General features: G+C 42.1%; 1 protein-coding gene across 7 annotated transcripts in view; it reads right to left on the reverse strand.

Moving 5' to 3' along the window:
* The window catches only part of BRSK1 (BR serine/threonine kinase 1), a 288,433-nt gene that overhangs the window by 113,103 nt on the left and 149,478 nt on the right, over positions 1–25,852 (reverse strand). For all 7 annotated transcript variants that reach the window (XM_083162637.1, XM_083162636.1, XM_083162639.1 and 4 more), the window contains exon 4: positions 2,620–2,760. In XM_083162637.1, coding sequence (XP_083018763.1) covers positions 2,620–2,760 — 141 coding nt within the window. The remainder of the gene's footprint in view (positions 1–2,619; positions 2,761–25,852) is intronic.

Raw genomic sequence — 25,852 nt, forward strand, 5'->3', positions numbered from 1 at the left:
TGATTTGTACATCCAAAGTACTCCTCTTCCAGTGAACAGGTGTGTATTATTATTACCTGATTTTGGTGAACCTATGTTTATCCTCTAGGTGACTATTATCTGGAGGTGGGTTTACACCAATGAACAATATAGGTATAAAGCCGATTAAAAAAAAAGTCAAATATCACTAACATACAGTAGTTTAAAGTAGGGAAGGCTTCAGATTCAGAGTTATAAAGCTAATAATACGTTCATGGTAATTTTATCTATTCATTGCCCAAATTCTTCACAGTGGAATCAGACCTCCCGTTCTAACTTCTCCACACCCCTGCTGACACGGTGCCAGCCTTAATAATAGAGGCAGTAGGCTGCAGAGCTGCACTTAACATAATATACTATAAGCTTCCAGACTGTGGTGGATCTAGGGGAAATGATCACAGAGCTGCAGAAGATAGAAAGTGAGGGCTGCTGATACTTAAATTATAGAAGCTGTTACGCTTGTAGCATAACACAGTATAGTGGATGCAGTTAATACAAATTGGGAGGTAAAGATTAGCACTCCGTAGACCTATTACCAAAATGAGTATTGTTAAAAGAAAACAAAAAACATTACGACCAGTAATAAATCATCTAAACAATAAAGCCGGTCCTACTAAATCCAGTTTCAGGTTCAAGCGAAGGGACACTAGTCTCAAAGGGGTTCATTTACTAATATGGGAGTTCTATTGAAGATGGGATGTGGCTATGGGGAACCAATCAGATTCTGTCTTTTATCATCTAGGTGTTAAATAAAAAAAAAGTAGATTCTGCGATCGGCAACATCCCATCTTTAATAGAAACCCCATCTTAGTAAATACGCATCAAAAATGTTTCTTTCTTTTATTGTTATGTGTTTATGATTAGTTAAAATACTGTTTTTGTTCTATTTTTGGAGAAAACCCTTTTGTGGGAGACAGGTGACTAAATTTACTAAGTGGAGAGTTTGGCATAATTTCAAACCCACTGGAAACAGATTTTTTGTTGTCAAGGGTTTTTGAGGTGGGTTTGGCTTTAGAAAATTGTAAGGTTGCAAACCACTACATAACCACCAAGCTTTAGAACCAGATGTTTATGGGGTATTCTCTCCGGTATTGTGCCTATTGGAACATCCCGACAGTCGGGCGTCCTGGCTGCTTTCGCTGGTTCTGACACTAACTCGACAGTTGGAATTCGATGTTCCGACTGTCAAGTGTAGGAAAGTCCATGGATCGGCAAATACGTCCACCTAAACGGCCGCGGATTCGAAAATCCATGGCCGTTTCCGACAAATAATTGTTCTCTTTAAAAATAGACGAAACTGATAGCCTTCTATGGGCCGCTATTTCCCTCCGTGGTAAATATTGGCACAGATTTAATACCACTCTTATTCTATTGAACCCATACATGTCCCTTTTCAGGCGTCCCTTTTCCTGCCTCCTTTCTACACTTGTTCCCATTCCTCTCACCTATAAACAAATGTCTAATTAGAAATTAATGAACTTTTAGGTGCACTATAAAAAGAGAGGAGGTACAGTAGGTACCATTACCACACATATAGTATATTAGGTAAACAAGCACAAGGTGGTCTAATTGGCCTGCTTGTTTCCATTAGGCAAACCTAGGCAGCTGCCAATGGCTAAAGTGTGCTTATAAAAACAATGCATGGGTGACATAATAATGTCATTAATCCAGTCATTTGTATGCCCCTTCATGGAGCTCTGGCCATTGTCATGAAGAAGAAGCTATGTCACAGCCAAACATTGCACTCCCAATATGGGAAGCGCAGTGGGAGTGGTCACCACCTCAGTACTAATTACAGTCACAGAAGTTTCTTCCCTCAAGCGGGTCACCTTCTGACACGTCAACTCCTGATCATCTCACTGTAGTAGCGCCATAACCCTCAGTGCATAATTTAACACTGTGTCCCCACAGAACATCCTTCTGTATGACAGTATGTGTTCCCCCCACCTGCTTATATTGTTTATTGTTTATATTGTATACTGTTTACCTGTTTACTTGTTACCCTCCTGGCCGTTGCACAGCAAACCGAAAACAAATCTCTAGTATACGCAAGTATACCTGGCCAATAATGCAGATTCGGATTCGGATGTACTGAAGGCATTTCTCTACAATTTTTTTTTATAAAAATGCATTTCTGTATAATTCCACACACTACATGATATTAGATAACATTAGAAACAGGGCTGGTGTGCCTTTAAATTTGGCATGAGTAGTTTTGGGCCCTCAGATCTAGAGCATGAGAACAATTAATGAAAATAGTGTTTTGATTGTCAAATGGCAGTCATAGAACTATAATGTAGTTAAAGTTCCAAGGTTCCCCCCAGGCCATGTATTTAAATCAGAAATCTGTATGAATTACAAGAATTAAAGCGTAATCTCGAGAATTGGCCAAAGAGGCCTTAGTACCTCTCTTAGCACCTCAGCAATGCTAATTAAAATAGATACTATCTGCACACTCATCAACATGACAAGATGATTTTCCATTTATTCCATTCAGCTCTTTCTCTGGTGTGAGATGCTGAATGTCAGTAATCATTTCAGGTTTCATTCTCTTTCGTAAACATTTATCCCCTCACAGATCAAAGAACAAGAAGCTCTTACCATATAGAGTAACTGTGACAGAAATCGAGAGCGGATATGATTTGTCGGAAGAATTTTCTAGCCTCCTTTGGAGTTAGTCGCCCCTTTTTAACCAAATAGTCAAAAAGTTCTCCACCAGAAACATGTTCAAGCACCAAGTATCTGAAAGAATCATGAGAGAATTGTAGAACTGAAATTTCAACATCATTTCATAGCTATGGATTAAACAGATTACACATATAATTAATTATTTACACAGTTTAGCCATTCCATATTTTGACAAAATACTTGAGCTTTCTCCATTAATATGTTATTAGTTAGCCAGTGCATGCTGCCATATTTAAAAACAACAACCATGGTCTTGTCTGAAATATGTCAATTGCTGTGATATTATTTACCCTTGTTGACTTGGGATAGTGGATATATTCCTATATTGGTCAAATTGTTATATAAAAAAAATTTTAGCACATTTTTTTGCTTGCTGACAAAGGCAATATTTGCAAATGCAGAACGCGTGATTCTACACCATCTATGTCATTCCTTCTTCCACATTATACGCTTGATTCTTCATCATTCAGCCTCTTCTTATAGACTCACAAACAAATCTGCCCACCAACACTAAATGGATTGCAACTGCAAATATAGGATTAGGATGAAGGCAAAACGCGTCAGAAATGGAATACAAAACATATCTATGAGGTATAGAAGCACTTTGGGTGTGGGTTAAACTGGTTTCAGCAGAGCTTTGTTAACAAATATTACAACCCAATGTTTCATCATTTCTTTTAAATTTCAGTGGGATCACTTTTGCTCAGTTTCTGCATATTTTTACATTTGCGCATGAATAAGTTCCAAGTTAAACAGTTGTATTCTTTATGTGTTATATTATGAGGAGAAGATCAAACAAGTACTGGAAAATAGTAAGGGTGGGTTCAAAGGTTATAGCGGTCAGTGATTGAAGGTAAGGATTTCATATATATATATATATATATATATATATCAAAAAGAATGAGAAAAGCGCACAATGAGCAAAAGTATAACAGTTCCTTTACTGGATGTATAGGCTCACATACATGAAGGTTTAAAATTAACAGCTTGCCAGCATAGGGAAGATCACAGCATGCGGTATCACAGCTACACGGTCAAACAAACGTCCAGCGCCCGATCACCGTCTTCTGCAAACAGCCGCCGCTTGTTCTCCCTCACAGTTGGACGTCACTCTGTCCTCTCCGTAAGCCACGCCCAACGCGTTTCGTCTATGGACTTCGTCAGGGGGGTGTGTACACACACCCCCCTGACGAAGTCCATAGACGAAACGCGTTGGGCGTGGCTTACGGAGAGGACAGAGTGACGTCCAACTGTGAGGGAGAACAAGCGGCGGCTGTTTGCAGAAGACGGTGATCGGGCGCTGGACGTTTGTTTGACCGTGTAGCTGTGATACCGCATGCTGTGATCTTCCCTATGCTGGCAAGCTGTTAATTTTAAACCTTCATGTATGTGAGCCTATACATCCAGTAAAGGAACTGTTATACTTTTGCTCATTGTGCGCTTTTCTCATTCTTTTTGAGATTCTCTGTCTGGTCCTGGTTGGTCCATGTAAAAGCTGCACACATCTCAAGATTTAACAAGCTGGTCTGAGGAGATTTTGCGCCTGGGTATTGTTCTCTGTATATATATATATATATATATATATATATATATATGCAGCCTGTAGGTGTGCCCAGACGACGGGGGTGACGACGCTGACTGCAATACACAGGTTTTTTTGGCGTATATCAAATTGCTTCTCGAGTGCCATGATTTCCTTGGAGACATACAGTATGGATACTTTGTTTTTGGGCACCGGAGCCAGCTGTGTGGAATCATTTTGAGTGCAATATACTGTAAGAAAGGAAGAAGGAGGGCGGCACTCACGGGTTTGAGGTGGAAAAATCTTTAGTGAAAAAGTGTCACAAGGTCCAACATTTCAAGGCTACTGGGCCTCTTTTTCAAGGAGTGAGAGAGCCCTTACAGTTTTTGAATGCATCTGCACGGTGGATATAACTAGCCTCTACACTTGGATCTCCCATGATGCAAGTGTAGAGGCTGTTGGGTCTTTTCTGTGCAATAATCCACATTGCGTGGGACCACTCATCCCGTTGTTCTTAAAATTGTTGAGTCTCATTTTGACTAAAAATTATTTCTTGTTTGAGGGCAAGTTTTATTTGCAAACTGACGGATGTGCTATGGGGTCCTAAGTGGCCCCTGCATATGCTAATGTATTGATGCACCAGGTGGAGCAACAGTTTATATACATGGCCATCTTAGATCAGAGGTCATTGTATATAAACGTTTTATAGATGACTTATTGATTGTGTAGCATGGTGAAAAGGACTGTTTAAGTGACCTTCTGGAAATGCATAATATATCTCCTATTATGGTGAAATTCGCCCATAAGATTGATACATCATCTGTCCAATTTTTGGATGTACAAATAGAGGTACTTAATGGTCAATTTAAAACATACCTTTTCACCAAAAAAACTGATCGAAATACCATTTTACGTAATGAGAGCTCCATTGCGGAAAGTGTTGCCCTATTCCCAGCACCTCCATGTGAAGAGGATCACCTCTGAACCCGAAGAAGTTGTACCTGCACTGGATTCCATGGTGACCAAATTTATTCAGAGAGGTTATCCGAAAGCTGAATTGGAACCAGTTAAAATCAAGGTTATGGGGAAGTCACGTCAACAACTATTGGAATACAAGGATCATCCACCACAAAATGGGTCTTTAGTCCCATGGGTGAACCGGTATTCCACACATACGAAGAAAAACACACAGCAGATTAAAAGATGTGGCCCATCATTGCCACAGATGATGATTTACCTTTATTGAAAGGCATTAAAGTGTTACCCAGTTATACCCGTGGGAGAATTATTAGATTCCATAGTCAAATTAGACATTACAGGGTGGGGAAACCCACAAAAGGAGCATTTTCTAACCAGGAAGAACGGATGTTACCATTGCTTGGGGTGTACTACTTGTAGGGCCATGAATATTGGTACCATATTTTGTCACCCACATTCCTGCAAAAGGATTCCTATAACATTTCCCCTCACTTGCAGTTCTTCCTATGTAATCTACCTACTCACTTGTCGGACCTTTAGAGAACGCATGGCCCTACATAGGTCAGGCATACATGCTGCCCTCACTCAAGGGACGTCATACCAACCAGTTCCGAGACATTGTTTAAAAATGGGCCATAGTGAGGCCAGCATTAAATCTATTATAATAGATCATGTACCACACACTTTGAGAGGGGGTGATAGAAATAGGATACTGCTGCAAAAAGAAAGCAGATGGATATACCATTTGGGTACGGTAGCTCCTAAGGGGCTTAATGAGAACCTGGGACTACAGTGTTGTCTATAATTGTAGGGGTCCTTTACATATTGAGTGTTAGGGACCCACGTTGAGTCTCAGGACTTCTGTTGATATTCTAACTAGTGTCCAGTGTCTTATACTTGATTACATGTCAATAGTTATTAGAGGGTTGGATATCAGTACCCAGTGTCTTTTCAAGATCCAGGCAGTTTCCTTATAGCAGATTATTAATATACTATTCAGATGATGCTTGATTAACGTTGCATATATTTTGTGTGACTGGGTCTGCGTATGTAGGACATTATGGCCATATATGTTTGACACGGACTCTATGCAGTTAACATATGTCTATTTGTGTGTTTACAGTATATCTGTGTTTTTAACTAGGTGTATTTTGCATTCAATATGTTTATATATCTTTTATGTTGCTTAGAGACCAAGCAGCATTATCACCGAGTGCTGATTGGGTGTTGTGGTCAGCTGACCGCACTCCCCAGAAGTGGGAGCTCTGTTGGATGATACTAGGAACCCTGGTGCTCATACAGCATTCGGGGGGAATCATACAGGTGCCGCACATGGACGGAGGTTGGCGGCAACTGACTGTCCCAAACAGCGTATCACGGTTATGGTGAGTGCGGGCATGTCCATGCCGGGGGTGTGAGTGGGCGGGATTCATTCTTGTGTATTTAATGTCATTGTGTTGAGCACTATTTGTCTGTCCTTGAAAATGGGGGTACATTACCCCAAAACGCCGTAGGATTAAAGGCTTTTTCTTCACATTGAAGAGAGTCTGTTTTGCGTGCCGCCCACACCACTATCTATTTATATATATATATATATATATATATGTATACATACATATACACACACACACACACACACACACACACATATATATATATATATATATATATATATATATATATGATGGAAACTGCCTGTGAGCAGTTGAAACAGCTGTCAGGTATACAGCTGTCATTGTGTGCAATCATGTTTGTACATTAAACTCCTTTTCTTCACATACATCCATGTGCCGGATGCTATCCTTCTCCAGGAAGAGGGGGTAAGTGCTTTCTATTCAATATTATATGTTCCTGGTCCATTGTTTCTATTTAGCATGCAATCGTGTGAACCTCTATATATATATATATATATATATATATATATATATATATATATATATATATACACACACACACAATATATATATATATATATATACTGTATATATATACACACACAATCCAAATGAAATAGGGCACTTACCAGTCAGCAGTCACTTAAATTAGTTTATTGCTTCATTTAAAGCATCATAGAGCTGATGTTTTGGGCCACTTTGGGTCCTTAATCATGGCATCCAACTTCCCATAGAAAAATTACACATTACACATAATTTTTCAAGTTCAATGGTAAAATTTACCTTCAACAGAATGGAACCACAATGGGGACTAAATTTGCCCCTTCTTATGCCAACCTCCTAATGGGGGTGTGGGAAGAAATCTACATTTATGGATCTATATTTGAACAACATATTCAATTTTTTCAAAGATATATTGACGACTTAATTTTCATTTGGCAAGGAGACCTACCTAGCATCACTGATTTTAATTCACCTCAAAAGTGGATAAAACTGAGATTGACTTCCATGACTTGACATTAAAAGGAATACCCGGTGAGTTAATCAACACCAAAACGTTTTTCAAGAAAGTAGATGCCAGTAGTTTTATTCCTTACAACAGTTGTCACCACCCTAGGTGGAAGGATGGAGTTCCCTGTGCGCAATTCTTGAGATTAAGGAGGAATTGTTCTGATCTAGATGTCTTTCTACACCAATCGGCAACCCTAAGGAATAGATTCACTGAACAAGGCTATAACCCTGAAAAAATCGAAGAAGCCAGGTCCAAAGCGGCGCACTTAGACAGGAAAGAGATGCTACATACTAAGAAAAAGAAAGAACTGAAACAACAGTTTCACCCTTTTATAACTCAATATAACAAAGAAAATCACATCATAAAAAAGGTACAAACACTGGCATATATTGCTAAAAGACCCCATCCTGGGACCAACATTAGCTCCTTGACCCAATGTTGTTTTCCGACAAGCACCCAATTTGAAGAGCCTAATTGCTCCCAGTCAATTCCGTCCAGCCAAAGAATAATCAGAATCCAGTAAACATTTCATGAATGATACCATCAGATGCACCATTTGTACTAAACACATTTGTTGTAAATTCTTGGAGAAACAAGCTTTTACATGGAAAACACCTGATTATAGATCTTACTCTTTGAACTATCCATGCACATGTAATTTAAACTTTATTATCTATAGAATCACCTGCGGATGTGGCTTACATTATGTAGGAAAAACGAAAAGAAAGTTAAAACTCAGAATACAAGAATACATCTGAGGAACATTAAAAACAAGCTAACCTTCCATAATTTACCACATCATTTCTCAGAGAAACACAACTCGGTCCTAGATAGAAGCAATTTTTCTTTAACAGCCCTAGAACATATTCCTCCAAGAGGGCAATAGAGAACAGTCATTATCCAAACGTGAGACCTTTTGGATCTATACACTGGGTTCCCTATCCCCAAATGGACTTAATGAAAATGTGGATATTGTTTATTTTCTATAACCGTTATCCTTATGTTAACTTTATAAACAAAATACATTTGAAACCTCTAAGGCAGGCATGTCCAAAGTATGGCCCGGGGACAGAGGCGGGTGGTGCATTAGAGCATCAGATGTGAGACACACAGCACAGGACACTAAAGGTGGGACCTCGGTAAGCGCGCCTTTACATTGCTGTCGGCAGCAGTGAGGAGGAGCTGGACACCACAGTGAGATGTGTTTTATCGTCTTTTGAGGGAGTATGCATCCAAACCCTGCTGCTGCAATCGTATATCACCCTAATCCACAATCACAGTGACAGCAGTGTTTGGGGAGGGGAGGGCAGCAAGGGGGAAGCTTGCTTCCATAACATGCAGAACGGAGGAGGGCAGCAGCAAGAGCCCAAGCATCTCCTTTCCTTGCAGTGCCTGATTTGCCTCTCTGTCCTCTGGCTCACACAAGGGGCTGGGAAACATGCAGAGAAGGGGGGCAGAGTGGGCGACATACAGTGAATGGGAGCAGAGTGGGGGACATACAGTGAAGGAGGGTCAGGCTGGGGGACATACAGTGTATGGAGGCAGTGATGGACATTCAGAGAAAGGGGAAGGCTGGGGGACAGAGTAAATGGTCTCAGAGTGGGGAACATACAGTGAATGGGGCACATACAGTGAGGGAGGGGCAGGCTGGGGTATATACAGAGAAGGATGGACAGGCAGGGGAACATACATAGAAGGGGCATAGTGGGGGACAATCAGTGAAGGTGGGTAGGTTGAGAGAAATACAGAGAAGAGAGGCAGGCTGGGGAATATACAGTGAAGGGGAAGGCTAGGGGACATAGAGTTAATGGGGGCAGAGTGGGGGACCATTCTGATGTGATTAATGATTCAAACAATGTCAGGCTGAATGGTCGGCCCCCCACACATTTTTACCTCACCAAATCTGGCCCTTGTTGCAAAAAGTTTGGACACCCCTGCTCTAAGGTAATTTTTCTTCTTCTTTTTTTCCTTTTATTCTATACTCAAACCTTTGTTGCTCTAACACTCACACCATGTGAACTTCACACTTACCTTAGATATATTCTAAATTGAATTTAAGTTAAAGTTTGAGAATGAATGTACATATAAGACCAATTTAGCTATAAACCTTCATTACAAACACCAAGTGAATATGACATTTGATGTTTCTAATCATCGTCATCCTTCCAAAAACGAATACACTGTCTCCAAGGAACAGTTGATAAGTCTTCGTAAATCCACTCCCCCCCCACAAAAAAAGCTTTTTCATTTTAGGACAATATTATAAATCTAGCGTAACCCATTTGGTACTTGTGTACTATCACGGCGCCCATCGCATCGCAGACCATGCGATGAGATTTCCCCCGATGTCATACAATGTTAAAATTGTATAACATTGTATATGGCATACAATGCCATACAGTGTGATTTTAAATTGCATACGCACCCTAATGTGGGCTTACAATGTTAAATGCACCCCCACGCCACCCCCACTATGAACGTGAACCCGTAGCGTGGCGAGCGCAGCGAGCCCGCAAGGGGCGGCGGTACGCGTTCTCCGACCTTTTCATACCCCCACTAACCACGTCGGCGTGGAGTTGATATTATATAGTGTGGCGAGCGCAGCGAGCCACCGCGCCTGAAGCGTGGCGAGCGCAGCGAGCCCCGTGCGGGGACGCGTAATACATGTAAAGCAATACGCGTGCGCTCGCCACGCTTCGGGCTAGGTGGCTCGCTGCGCTCGCCACTCTATATAAAATCGACTCCACGCCGACGTGGATAGTGGGGGTATGAAAAGGTCGGAGGACGCGTACCACCACCCCTCGCGGGCTCGCTACACTCGCCACACTTTGGGTTGGCGTTCATACTGGGGGTGGCGTGGGGTTGCATTTAACATTGTAAGCACCCATTAGGGTGCTTATACAATTTAAAATCGTATAGGGGGCTTAAATCGCATCGGGTGTATGGCATGCAATGGCATGCGATTAAAAATCGTGTGACTTAATATCGGGGGCGCCGTGATAATACACAAGTACCACCCATTTTTATAAATAAAGCTATTAATTTAGTTTCCTTAAATTAAATTATGCCATATATTTCCATACATACTTAGAGGAACCATCCACATAACTATTATCTGATTGACCATCTTTAGCGTCTCATATTCCCCCTATTTAGAGGTATATCCACTTAATAGTAATTTTAATGTATTTACACTTTTTCCTATAAGTACACACATTTATTCACAATGCACTCCTTATTTAGCACTGTCAAATTTATTATATTTATTGTATAGATGGATCCATTAATTGGTTGTTTACGCGGAATTTTATCCTGGTCCGTTCCAATCAGCACCTAAGTTCATGTTATTACCATATGGAACGCACATTGGAACGCATGACGTTCCCAGAAATGCGTTCTATCGATCCGGCATCCATCTCTCCAGTGGCTGCTATGCTGGAGATTCCCTAAGCACACATGACCGGAACCGGAACACATGAGAGGAACACACATTGGAACACATAGCGTTCCCGAAAGTCAGTTCCCCGGACGATTATACACTTTTAAGTAAAGTATGCTTATTTTACCTTTCTGTTTTAACTATGGGCCAACTCAGGTTATAATCAAGTTCCCATATAAGCCACTAAGATAGCGTTAACACTAGTATAGGACCTATTAATTTCATTGTCTCTGTTCCACGGACACAGGAAGTGATGTCACTGTGTATATGTATAGAGATATAAATGTTTGAGAAGATGACAATGTAAGATGTGAAATTCCTGATAATGAATATGTGATCTAAAATACACCGAAACATCATGTTTATTTACTTCCTACTACTATTCAATATTTTTACAATGTACCACTGAATTTGCGAAGACATCAGTTGGAAAGTAGTCTAATTATGTTCTCACCACGGTCTTCAATTTTCCTCCTTGCTTCCTCCTTCTCACCGGCATGTTACAAGAGAGGGCGCAACATCCGCGAACGGGTAGTTTGCACAGATTTGTCAACATGCAATCTTCCAAATACCAAAATAAGGGCAGGCGGGTGCTACAGGTGCACAGGATGCATCACTTGTAGTGGACTTTCCAACACTAAAATATTCTACCACCCGTTCCTTGGCACTAAATTCTCGATCAAACACCCCTTGACATGTACCAGCACTTTTGTGGGAAATGCTATGTAGGCAAAACTGTGAGGACCCTGCGAGAAAGGATTGCCAATCATAGGGCTGCAATCAGAGCGGCTATTATTAAACAAGAACATGATCAAACAGTTGCTCGCCACTTCATGCTGGCTAAGCACCCTTTGTTGAGTCTACGGTACACTATTATCGATCAAGTACCACACAGCCTGAGAGGAGGGGATCGAGCAAAAAGACTTCTCCAGTTGGAGAGCCACTGGATTTACAAACTTGACACGATGTGGCCCAGAGGTCTCAATGAACAATGGTCTCTTAACATGTTCCTATGAACACTTTTTGCATCATATATATCTTATTGCTGTTTCTCCACCTGTACCTTTTTTCTAGTTATTGATTGTTTGCCCCCGTATACCTATTAGTGATGACTATTGTGCTCGCAGTGGAAATGTTCATTGACAGTGAAATGTATACACACACGCATATTTTGACACTATCTGCTTTGTTTTTTACACACAGGATTAGCTTGCGACCGATGCGGTGCGGGGGTTGCCTAGCAACAATCGAAGCTTTCGCGCTGGGGGCGTACGCAGAGACGTCCTGACGCCCGGAAGTACGTGGAGACACGGCGAACACCCGCCCAGGAGATCACGCAGGCGGATCCGGTGCTGATTCTGCTATTTAGGTAAGCTTGTTTCTTTTCACTAACTGTTGCTTCTGATTTGATAAAGGATTGATACTCCGAAACGTCATCACACTTTAACCTGACTGGTTGTGATTTCTTTTGCTGAATCCGAGTGAGTGCCGCTGTATCCTATATACATACTTTACCCTATCTTGGCGGTTGCACCCCGGTAAATGCCATTTGGAAACGGAGTGCCGGTCTAGTGCACATATATATATATATATATATATATATATATATCATTATATTATCATTTAAAAAGAGTAAACACAGTTGTTTGTCAATAAATGGCTTCACCCAACCACTAACCATGAGTGAAAGAAAAGTTTGTGAGTTATCATTCATATTCTCTGACAAATGGCCAGAAAAACACAAATTCTGCTAGGCTTAGGGTATGTAAACTTATGAGCACAGACTTCCAGTTCAGGCTGCTTGATGGGAGGCAGCTGAGCTGCTCCTTCCTGAAGGCCGCCCATACACCCTTTAAACTGCGATTTTACGCCTCCAATCCCGCTCCAGCACTCACCCACAGCTGCAGGAAGACAATCGCTGCATGGACCACTATTTCCCCGCCATGCCCAGCACCAAGAGCCGCGCACAGAGGGAGTGTGACAAGTTGGACAGGGAATCCAAGATGGCGCTCGCCAACTCCGGCAGCGTGACACAGCCAGCGTCTCATCCCACAGTGTCTCCCCTGACCTGCGCACATCACAGAGACAAGGTGAGCCCGGGACAGGTAGTCTCCCTCCCTCCGACTCCCATGACAACTCACTGCAGGTACTCCCAGCGCCCTTAGACCCAGTGACATATGGGGACATGGTGCAGGCCATTAGGTCTGCAATAGGCCCTCTATTAAAAGAGCATAGAGTGGTTGAATATTTCACAGCTGTCACTGAGCTAAAACAGGAATCACAGAGACATACAAAATAACTTTGGCCCTTATTCTGATTGACGCGGACTTTACCGCATTCTTACGGATCGCGTCTTTTCGCCGTCTGCGCATGCGTGGAGAACGCAACGCGCATGTGCCACGCCTATACTCCGTACCAGTTCGGCAAAATCCCGTCCAAAACTGTTGGCCGCAATCAGTCGGGAAATATGGGCGTATTATGGGCGTCATGCGGAATGGCACATGGGCGTAGTTTCAAAGTGGGCAAAACGGGGCGGAAACATGGGCGGACACGGGGGAGTACACTTATGTTGGGGGGCGTACATTCGGAAACCACTCCGAATGCACGCGATCAAAAAGGCCAGAAATGTGCGGTGTCCACAAGTGTACTATTGCTTTGCGTACACCACTCGTTCATGCGGTAGGCGAACGTACGCCTAATGACTACAACCATTAACACCTGAACCCAATAGAATCTACTCCTTGAATAAGTGGGTCATGTGATGTATTGCAGAAGATACTTCATAGTGGGTTGTTTGGCGGAAATCCTCCGCTTACGTGCGGTAGCACCGCTTGGCTCCCGTTCGGATGCGGTATTCCCGAGCATACTCTGTAATACTCTGTAATACCGTGCCGAATCGGAGTGTTTCTCCCGCACACGCATGGTTTGTATGTCGTCCGTAAACACGCCCTGTTCTTAAAGAGTGAGTCCGTCCGAATGCGGAGGACACGTGGGCGTTTCTACGGACGATGGCCGCACGCGGCAAAACACCGTGGCGTGCGGACCGCACCGTAAGAATGCGGGAATATCCGCACCGATCAGAATAAGGGCCTTTATCAGGTCCTTAATAAACTACAGGATCTTGAAAACAGGTCCAGACGTAATAATTTACTTATCATCGGCCTCCCAGAATCAGTAAAGGTCCAGGATCTGTAAGACTTCATCAAGATTACACTTCCCACACTGCTAAATGTACAAGATCAATGTAATGATCTTGTAATAGTAAGAGCTCATAGGCTGGGACCTCAACGTCCACAAGAGGGGGCTAGACCCAGAGCCGTAATTTTCAAATCCTTAAACTACTTACATAAGGAACTTAACTGGGGAGCTTCCCGTAGAAACAGAGATATCACATGGGAAGGAAACAAAATCCTGCTCTTCCAGGACTATTCAGCAGAGATAGCAAAAGCCAGGAAAGACTTCTCACCGATCTGTACCCGCTTAATCAAAGCTAATAGAAAATTTGCTCTGCTATACCCTGCGAAACTACGTGTTGTAACTGGGACTACATTCACAGATTTCATGTCACCCCAGGTGCGAGATTTCTAGATGAGGAAGAGGAGTCACAGGTGCACAATGCTCACCATATGCCAGATTGTGATCACAAATTGATGGTAGAGGACTTGCCTCACTGGCACCCCCCCCCCCCCCCCCCATTTTGAGAACTGTTGAAATGAATATACTGATTTAGAATGACCACTTCACCAATACGGATCTAGGCCGTTTAATTTCTGCTTGAGACATTTGCTACTACACCTGTCCAGAATGGATCCTGTGTTTTATTGCCGGTTCATCTTGAACCCCCCCCCCTCCACCATGTTACTGCGACTCGAGAACTTACCTGATTTGAAATTAAGGTTAGATGGGTTAAATGGTTTGTACGTTATATGGGTTATTTTGGTTCATGACCCAATACCCTAACGTGTTATAAAGCATACCATTCATACAAGGGCACGGAAGCCTTCGGAGCTAGCCTCCGTTATGTTTTGTTGCACATTTGTGCTTGTTCTAATATATATGTTACGGAAGTACTGTTATAAATATATAACAACAATGTTGTTTACCCCCCTTCTATCTTTATTTATTTTCCTCACTATCCTTTCCTACCCCCCATCCTCTCCCCACATGAGTGTGTCATGGAAGTACAGACTCACACATTGCTTAGAAAATTGTAAGTATCTGATATCTTTTTATACAGTATGCTGATGATTAAAGGTGTCCTTTAACCTGGGTTCATGGAATGTGGGAGGTATTAACTCCCCCAGTAAAAGAAAAAAAATTCTAATGTACCTAACAAAATTACATCTAGACGTGGTTTACTTACAAGAAACCCACCTTCCGGAGATATAAACGCAGAAGATGTCTGCATTGGGATGGAGGGTATTAGCCTCTGCCCCATATTCATCGAAAGCTAGAGGCCTGGTGATACTAGCCAAATCTAAAATGCCAATTACAATATCAAATATTATTTCTGACCCAGAGGGACGTTACCTGCTTTGCCACTTGTCTTATGCCGAAACGATGTATTTATGTGGTAATATCTATGCCAGGGTTGCCGACTTTCTTATTCTCCTCTCCGGGAGAAGCCCGGAGAGGAGAGTTTCAGTAGCCGCTCAGAGGACGGGGCTTAAGCGTGACATCACTAAGCCCCGCCCCCATGCTGGTAAACCAGCGAATTCAGGGTTCCTCGTGGAGGGGGCGGGGCTAAAATGACGCGATTGTGTCATTTTAGCTCCGCTTCTCCACTGAGACCCGAGGATTGTGGCATTTTAATGCCGCGATCCGGGGGACAGCGGGGGTCCCCCCTGAATCCGGGAGACTCCCGGAAATTCCGGGAGGGTCGGCAACCCTGATCTATGCACCGAATGTATATTCAAAGGATTTTTTCTGTATCACTAATATCCCCATCTTTACATTTGCCTACGTTACTTGGAGGAGACTTCAATCTGCTAGCATAACCTCTGCTTGACAGACAGATTCAAAACATACATAAGTAGAGGCAACCTACATTTGGGATGATGGCTTTTGCCTCGAGACTGCAGCTTTTAGACATATGGAGAGCTTTACACCCCACAGATAAAATATTTACATTCCTTTCTGCCTCCACTGGAAAATTATCGAGGATTGATTATATACTTGTATCTAGTATATTACTCCCTAAGGTGGAGGATGCTGGTATTGAACCAATATTTCTGTCTGACCATGCAGTTACTTGGGTTCAACTGGCTCTACAGTCAGAAAAATCGTCCTACATCTCATGGCGTTGTCCAACCTCACTAGCGACCTCTAAACCACTGAAGGCTGCAGTCTCTAAGGCATGGAATTCGTTCCATGACAATAATGCTGATACCCTTACTACTGATCTCTTACTTTATTGGCAAGCCTCAAAGGCAGTTATATGGGGTGAAATAACAGCATTCTCTTCACACCAAAAATGTAATTTAACATCTGAATACATTACAGCTCAAAAAAACTTGACCGATTCATTTAAAAACTTTAAGGCACACCCCTCATCACTTACCCGTACCACATACATCCAAAATAAAAACTTTATAAGCTGAACTTTCAACCGACAATCATTAATATTCAAGTGATCAGATCGATATTGTTTCCCAAACTTACTTAGAAGATGCAGCTCCTCCCCATAAAATTTTCTAAACCTGATGCACATAAACTAACAAAAAATGCAGCAACTTCATATGGAGATCAAAAAAGCCCCGTATATCTTTACATAAATTACAACAACCTAAGGCAACAGGCGGACTGGGTTTTCCCAATTTTGTACTATATTCGAAAGCCTTACTAAATAGATATGCCCTAGAATGGCTCTTGGGGACTGACAATTTCTCAGTCCCTACACTAGATGGCACACTGTTCTCCCCTTACTCCCCAGGAGCCCTGCTTCACACACCCAAGAAAATGATTCCCCCCAAAATCTATTCCCATCCTTTCTTTAAGGACACATATGAGGCATGGCTCTCATTATGCAAAACTCTCGCTAAAAATCCATCTAATTCCCCCTGGCTTCGAATATGGGGCAATCCCATGTTCACCCCAGGATTCACCACGGCCGCTTTCAGACGAATCAAGCTGAAAGGTCTCACCCTCACACAAGTATTTGACCCGGGAGGCACCATTAGGACTTTTACTCAATTAAAATAAATATTCGGCTTATCACATGACACCTTATTTTCAATAATGCCACTACTACACTATGTACACTCCCTCCCCAACCATTCTTTTTCTCAATCAATACACGACCCTCTATACAAAATCATCCTTAAATTTCAGAACAAACAATTCAAAACAAAGATGATCTACTGTACACAGAATTTCTCAAACCAAATACCCCATCAGCATGGGCCCACGCCACACTCGCATGGGCACATGAACTCCCTGGCATGCTTGACCAGGAAACATTGTTCAAATACCATGACAAAACGATGAGTGGTTTGAGAACTTCTTTACTACAAGAAACCCACATTAAAACTATTTACAGAGCCTATATCTCACAGAGCCAGAGGAGCCATTTCTTGAAGATGAACAAGTCTCTTGTCCAAAATGCCACAATGGATCAGCAACTCTCTTTCATAACATGTGGTCTTGTGGTCCTGGCAAAAGAATGTGGAATAAAATAATCAATTATATTAACTCTAACTTCCACTTACAAGCCACACTACATCCTGTTCCCCTCCTCTTTGCAAACTTCGACACATGGAACCTCGTAGGACCTCAGAAAACAAATATTTCATTCTTAACTATTTTAGTCACATCTGCAAAGATGCTGATTTTAAAACAATGGATATCCCCAAATGCCCCCTCATTGTCCAACTTACTAAGTATTCAACATAAACATACGCAACTCGATAAATACGACCTCTCATTATATGAGACAAGTATCGCAGGTTTCAACAAAAGATGGGAAGCATACGAAACAATACAAGGTGTGACTGAGTGAATCACCCCTTCTCTCACCTTTTCTCCCCTCTTGATATATGCAAATTCTGGTTTTACAAAGACAACACGGTACATATACTTACAAAATTAAAAAATAATATACGGAAAGATCAACCCACTTACGATATTGATACGCTCCATTTTGTTTGCCACCACCCCACCCTCCTTTCCCCTATTCTTTCTCTCTTCTACCTTTCAAAATTCACTAATTGTTTATATTTGATCTATTATATATATTGGTTCGTCAAACCTAGCATTATATGTTATCTCGTCTTATATGTAAAAGGTCTAGAACACCCTTAAATGGATTACTACCATATGGAATATAAAACTTCACCTCAGACAGTTCTACAAGCCCTACTCTATCTGAGACGCTACACAAGAACTATTTTTCCAGTTTCCTGCCCACATCCCACAAGCATTTCTTTGATAATTGTTTTATCTCTTGTTCGGGTCATCACATAGAAGTTAAATGGACAAAGGCTATACCTATGTCATCATCGCCTGATCTCTGATTCATACTAGGTTTTAGAGGGCTTCTGAGAACCCATGATGAGATGTTCCCTAATTTTGATGCTGAAATAATCTGTTAATATGATTTGTCGAAAGGTTGTTTTTCTATGCAAACTTACAAAATCCAATAAATACATATATAAAAAAATAACTTATGAGCACAACTGAATAATGAAACAAGAACTAAGCACTAACTAATACGTCCAGACAAATCTCTCAGTACTAATACTAATCCATGCAAATCAGAAACGTGTAGTAACTGCTAGCTGCAATCTTTGTGCGTGAGCTTAATATTCCTGGGAAGTCATAGCTTTTTTTTTTATATCAGTCTTGGCTCTTTTCAGTATTTAACAGCTTTAATAAGATAAAACATAATTTATGAGCATTAGTGACCTTGAATGATTAAGATGCTTAAAGGGCTTAGCATGTGACTGCTATACTGTATAGTACAACATGGTAATGATCTTTTAAATGGGATTTGGGACGTATCATTTATGATCCAGATATCGCTCAGTGTGATAGGCTATGCAAACAATTATACTGACCCCATTAAAAAGTAAAAACCCTTTAGACTTGACATCTTTTCAGAGTGCCCATATACTATGCTGGTGATAATGGTTCCTGCTTCTAGTTCGTGGTGGAGAGAATTAATCACACCAACCTCACTTTACATATTCATTAAGAAAGATTTATATGGGACTGGGGCAGTACAGATTAACGCTGCCTAAATTGCAGATTTTACCCGGATTTATTTTCCACTCTTTTCCTGGGAAAAGTATTAAGGGATTCAATTGAATGGGTTTGCACCTAATGACAGCACCTGATGTTCTGAGACCACGAGGGTGACCAAAGGCCTGATTCAGGTTTGACCGTTCCCCGGCGTATTCGCATCGGGGACCAATGTTTTCGCTCTGCGCATGCGTATATTCTTATACGCACATGTGCAGGGCCACTGTACCCACTTGCATAGTCGGTGAGGTGCTGGCACTGGGGGGGGGGGGGGGGGAGAGATGGCAGGGGGATGTAGCATGGGGACGCACCATTTCCTGGACATGCCCACAAAACTGTGGGTGTACCCACGGAAAATGATGAGCATCCCCATGTGAACGCAGGCGTGCAGCGCTCCCTCCCCTTTCTCGGAACGGATGCCGCAGATGTAAGTCAGTTAAGAATGACCATCAAATGATTTCGGCCATTTATGCTAAACATCCAATCGCAATGCAGCGGGCATGTTGGCACGGCGGCGGGCAGTCGCTCACCCGGCGGGAGGCATTAGATTGCTCGCTAAGCAGTGAATTTACGCTGCTTAGCGAGCCATCGTGAATAAGGCCCAAATATAATTTATCTCTACCACATATTGAACAAGAGGAATGGGTCCTAAAGCTAGCACCGTGCAACTGAAGATGTTATAGACATATACCCGTTATAAGTTAATGGAAATAGTTACTACAGGGGCAGGTTATTTTGACAACCCAAGGAATCCTTTAAACATGTTACGATGCTCTCGCACTTGTGTTTCTATATAGCTTGTCCTCATTATAGCGTTATTCCTTGTACACTACTACACATCCTCATTACCCATCCTCTCAGTGCAGAGAACACTCATTACAAGGCTTTGATGTGGCCCTTTACTCAATAACACCCTTGTTCAACATTTTTATTTGGGGGGGGGGGGGGGAGCCTTAGCCGTTGTATATGCTTGTTAGATTTCAGGTCTAAATGATCTTACAGTGTTCAGTACACTTCAGACTTCTCCTAAAGCTGTTCACTTGTGGCGAGGTTCATTATCAGAGTTCAATACACCCTTAATAACAGGCTGTGAGTGCCTCAGGACAAAATTGTAATGCATTATAAACCCATTTGGTGGAAATGCAGTATGTCAGTAATCAGCTATTGCTGCAGAGCCTTATACTATATTGTTTTGCCTCTGAGTCTGGGAATTATGCTCTTGTTAAGGATGATACGGATGGCACTGCGGTGCAGCTAATATGCATTGATGTGGATAAGTGGGCACTCATACACCAGGGGGAGGGTGGGGACGCAGGTGCCTGAGATCAGCAATACTGAATTTGAAGGGATACGGTCATTGTTGGTCCACAATCATTAGGTCGTACACCATTAGGTCGACATGGTTCTAGGTCGACATGGCTTTAGGTCGACAGGTCATTAGGTTGACACAAGCATTAGGTCGACATGGTCTAGGTCGACAGTCAATAGGTCGACATGGGGTTTTTGACTGTTTTTTGACCCATGTGCCGACAGGCGGTATTTCATGCCCTACCATCCACTAGGGCAAGACAGGAGAATAAAATAGTGTGCCTGAAGCACGGCGAGCGATGCGAGGGGGCGTGGTGCACTTTAACCAGTGGCCATGTCGACTGTGTTGACATTCGGGTCAAAAACAGTCAAAAACCCATGTAGAATGTTTGACTGTCGAGTCCGACCTAGACCATGTCGACCTAATGCTTGTGTCATCCAAATGACCTGTCGACCTAGAACCATGTCGACCTATCCCCATGTCGACCTATCCCCATGTCGACCTAATGGTGTCGACCTAATGATTGGCTACTAACTTGATGTAGACCAAATGATCCCATTCCAATTTGAAAGTGCATTTGCTCACAGTCTAAAGTTTATAGTAATCGGACTTTATTATCTACTCATCTGGGATAGCCTTAATTCTATAACTGGGCACACACCTACAGATTTCTGTCGAACCATTCAATCACAAATGCCGGAAAAATGCACAAAAATTATTGTTTTGATACATTTATTAAAACAAATATTTGTAAATAATTTGTCTGACTGACCATTGTCTGTTTTCCAGTGTTTGGGAGCAGATGTTTGATTCTTATATGCTCCCATACATTATATATAGTTGTATGGTGGTGTATGGAGGTTTATGGTGAAGCATGGAGGTGTATGGACATATATGGTGATGTACAGTATGGTAGTGTATGGTTATATACTGTATGGTGATGTATGTTGGTGTATGGTGGTGTTTGTTGGTATATGGAGGACTATTATTATTATTTATTTATTTACAGTTTATTATATAGCGCAGCAGATTCCGTTGCGCTTTACAATTATAGACAGTGATAAAACAAACTGGGTAACAACAGACAGACATGGAGGTAGGAGAGCCCTGCTGCAAGCTTACAATCTATAGGATATGGTGGTGTATGGAGATGTATGGTGGCATGGTAGAGTATGGTGGTGTTTGTTGGTATATGGAGGTATATGGTGGTGTATGGAAATGTATGGCGGTATATGGGGGAGTATGGGAATGTATGGAGGTATACGGAGGTCAACAACAAATACAAATGAAGTACAGTATAGGACACCAGCTCTGTCCTAATTAAGATATATTTAAATATCACCAGTACAAGTGTTCAATGTAGTATTTTCATTATTCATCCGGCACCCCTCACCACCAAACTGACCTAGTGGAGGTGCCCTAAATGCACATAAAGGTTTCTTTCGGGTCTGGCTGTTCGTTCACTGGATGTACTGTATACCAGGGATTCCTTCTTGTGCAGGTGATGAATAATAAAAATCCTTTTTCTCTTTGACCATCCAGTCAATACTGACCTTAACAACAGGCCCTATTTGCATATCAAGGTGGCACTGAATAGAGAGGTATAGGGTGGTGTATGGGGATGTATGAGCCATATATGGGTATATGATGATGTATGGAGGTGTATTGTGGTATATGGAGGTATATGGTGGTATGTGGGGATGTATGAGATGTACAGGGGTATATGAAGATGTACTGTATGGAGGTGTATGTTGGTACTGTATATGGAGGTATATGGTGGTATGTGGGAATGTATGAGATGTACAGCGGTATATGAAGATGTACTGTATGGAGGTGTATGTTGGTACTGTATATGGAGGTATATGGTGGTATGTGGGAATGTATGAGATGTACAGCGGTATATGAAGATGTACTGTATGGAGGTGTATGTTGGTACTGTATATGGAGGTATATGGTGGTATGTGGGGATGTATGAGATGTACAGCGGTATATGAAGATGTACTGTATGGAGGTGTATGTTGGTACTGTATATGGAGGTATATGGTGGTATGTGGGGATGTATGAGATGTACAGGGGTATATGATGATGTATGGAGGTGTATTGTGGTATATGGAGGTATATGGTGGTATGTGGGGATGTATGAGATGTACAGCGGTATATGAAGATGTACTGTATGGAGGTGTATGTTGGTACTGTATATGGAGGTATATGGTGGTATGTGGGGATGTATGAGATGTACAGCGGTATATGAAGATGTACTGTATGGAGGTGTATGTTGGTACTGTATATGGAGGTATATGGTGGTATGTGGGGATGTATGAGATGTACAGGGGTATATGATGATGTATGGAGGTGTATTGTGGTATATGGAGGTATATGGTGGTATGTGGGGATGTATGAGATGTACAGGGGTATATGAAGATGTACTGTATGGAGGTGTATGTTGGTACTGTATATGGAGGTATATGGTGGTATGTGGGGATGTATGAGATGTACAGCGGTATATGAAGATGTACTGTATGGAGGTGTATGTTGGTACTGTATATGGAGGTATATGGTGGTATGTGGGAATGTATGAGATGTACAGCGGTATATGAAGATGTACTGTATGGAGGTGTATGTTGGTACTGTATATGGAGGTATATGGTGGTATGTGGGGATGTATGAGATGTACAGCGGTATATGAAGATGTACTGTATGGAGGTGTATGTTGGTACTGTATATGGAGGTATATGGTGGTATGTGGGGATGTATGAGATGTACAGGGGTATATGATGATGTATGGAGGTGTATTGTGGTATATGGAGGTATATGGTGGTATGTGGGGATGTATGAGATGTACAGCGGTATATGAAGATGTACTGTATGGAGGTGTATGTTGGTACTGTATATGGAGGTATATGGTGGTATGTGGGGATGTATGAGATGTACAGCGGTATATGAAGATGTACTGTATGGAGGTGTATGTTGGTACTGTATATGGAGGTATATGGTGGTATGTGGGGATGTATGAGATGTACAGGGGTATATGATGATGTATGGAGGTGTATTGTGGTATATGGAGGTATATGGTGGTATGTGGGGATGTATGAGATGTACAGCGGTATATGATGATGTACTGTATGGAGGTGTATGTTTGTATATGCTGTTGCTTTCAGACAACCTAACCCAGATTTAGCCATATTAAAACAAGACCCTAACTGATTGCACCCCACCACAACCACCCTCCCTCCCCCAGCTATGAGTCACTCACATTTTTAAGTAAGTCCCTTCATCCCTTCAGCGGTCACATCATTAATTAAGGACCACCTGTGTGCAGTTACATTGTTACAATTGATTTTAAAAATAAAAGTACTGCCAATATGAAGTCCCACAGCTGACAATTACCATTCCTAAACAACAGAAAACCTCTAGGGGCCAATTCATTATCCCTTAATTTCTACAAAAATATGTGGAAATTACCATTTTTGCCTAGTTTTGCACAAATCAGTATGTGAGCCATTCATTATGAAGGTAAGGCAGAGCTTATGGACATCTCCTGCTTACCGTGTTGGATTGTAAAGTAACACTGCTTAGCAGCAATGCTTAATGGACTTTATTCCGGTCCCTTCGCACGGGGAAACAATGTTTTGTGGATGCGGAGACGCATTTCTACACATGTGCAGATGCAGGGTGTGTGTGGCCACAGTGAACAGCGCCCACACCCATGATTGCGGACTTGGGGGGGGGGGATTTCCAGTGATTTCCCCATGGGCGTCCCCATGCAAATCGTGCTGCGAGGGGGGGTTTGGTGGACTGGCAAGGTCTCTCTCACTCACTCTCTCATGTATTCAGTGCGCAAAAGTTAGTCCTTTGTTTTTAAAATGAACTATCAGTCCCAGCAGCAATGGAAAGATATTCTCTCCCTTCTGTCATTTTTCCAAACACTTGACGCTTTATTACCACCGGCTGCTCCGTTTTCCAAACCTGGGGTTGTCCTGTATCCAACAGGTAGAGAAATATAGAAGAATAAGAATGTGTGCTCCATAGTTCAAGAACAAGTTAAAAAAAACTTTATTGCACACACAATAAAAATAAAAAAGGTTGAGGTCACGTACCAATGTTGGAGGTACAGATAACCACAATCATACAGCATGAGAATTGGTGCACAGCACCTTACAACTGTTGGAGCTGGTTACACTCCTCTGGACTCCAAGTTCAAAATGAGGCTAGGCCACACCCCTATGCGTTTCATCAAACAGACTTCGTCGGAGGGCTGGCCTAGCATCGGCCAGTAGCCTCTATGTACCTCTATGTAGCAAAAATCAGAAACCTGTTTGCAAATTGACTCCAGCTGGAGAATATGATGATTGTACCTAAAGTCGGGTACATAGAGGCTACTCACCGACGCTAGGCCAGCGCTCTGATAAAGTCTGTGTGACGAAACGAAAAATAATTAAGGAAAATCTTTCAATCTGGGATTTTTATTTACATTTAAAATATATGATATAAAAAAAATGTGAAAAATGGGCCTTATAGGGGTCTTATTATAGCCGGTACAAAATGATAGGGTTTTTACTAGGAGTGAGTGGGTTCGAATCTACTCGGATTCCAAAGCGGGATCTTATTGACTACCCAAAACACGTGACAGCCTATAGCCAATCGGAAAAATCTGAAATTGCGATAATTTGGCGAAATAATCCGAGCAGAATCTAGCTCGCTCACCCCTTGTTTTTACCAAGCATTACTTCATGAAGCCACAATGCCTGCCAGGGTGACATTCTGCTTCCTGAACACGAGACTTCATGATGCAATGAAAAAGAGGCAGGCCTATAAAGAAGAAAATCACTGCCTCATGATTACAAAAGGGCAACCTTCAAAAGAGAAAAGGTTCCAATTCTAATACCAGCAAATCCCTATCTGTTTACTACTGACCAATGGTCGGGAGTTGGAATCCCAACTAATTAACTGGCCGACAGTCGAGATCCCGACAACCCTTTTGGGGTTCCATGACACCCATAGAGTGAAAATACAACCTGTGGTGAGTGAAGCGAGCCACCGAGCCTGCAGCGCTTCTTTACGCTCGTCCCCCTGTCGGAACAATGGCAGTCGGGACACTGACTGTCAGAATCACGACTGTCGGGCAGTTGTACCACACCCAGTTTACTTGATCCAGCTGTGTGTGTGTGTGTGTGTGTATAGGTTTCAATTCTAATACCAGCAAATCCCTATCTGTTTACTACTGACCAATGGTCGGGAGTTGGAATCCCAACTG

This window comes from Crinia signifera, chromosome 19 (assembly GCF_055691185.1).
Source record: "Crinia signifera chromosome 19, ASM5569118v1, whole genome shotgun sequence".
Lineage (NCBI taxonomy): Eukaryota > Metazoa > Chordata > Amphibia > Anura > Myobatrachidae > Crinia > Crinia signifera.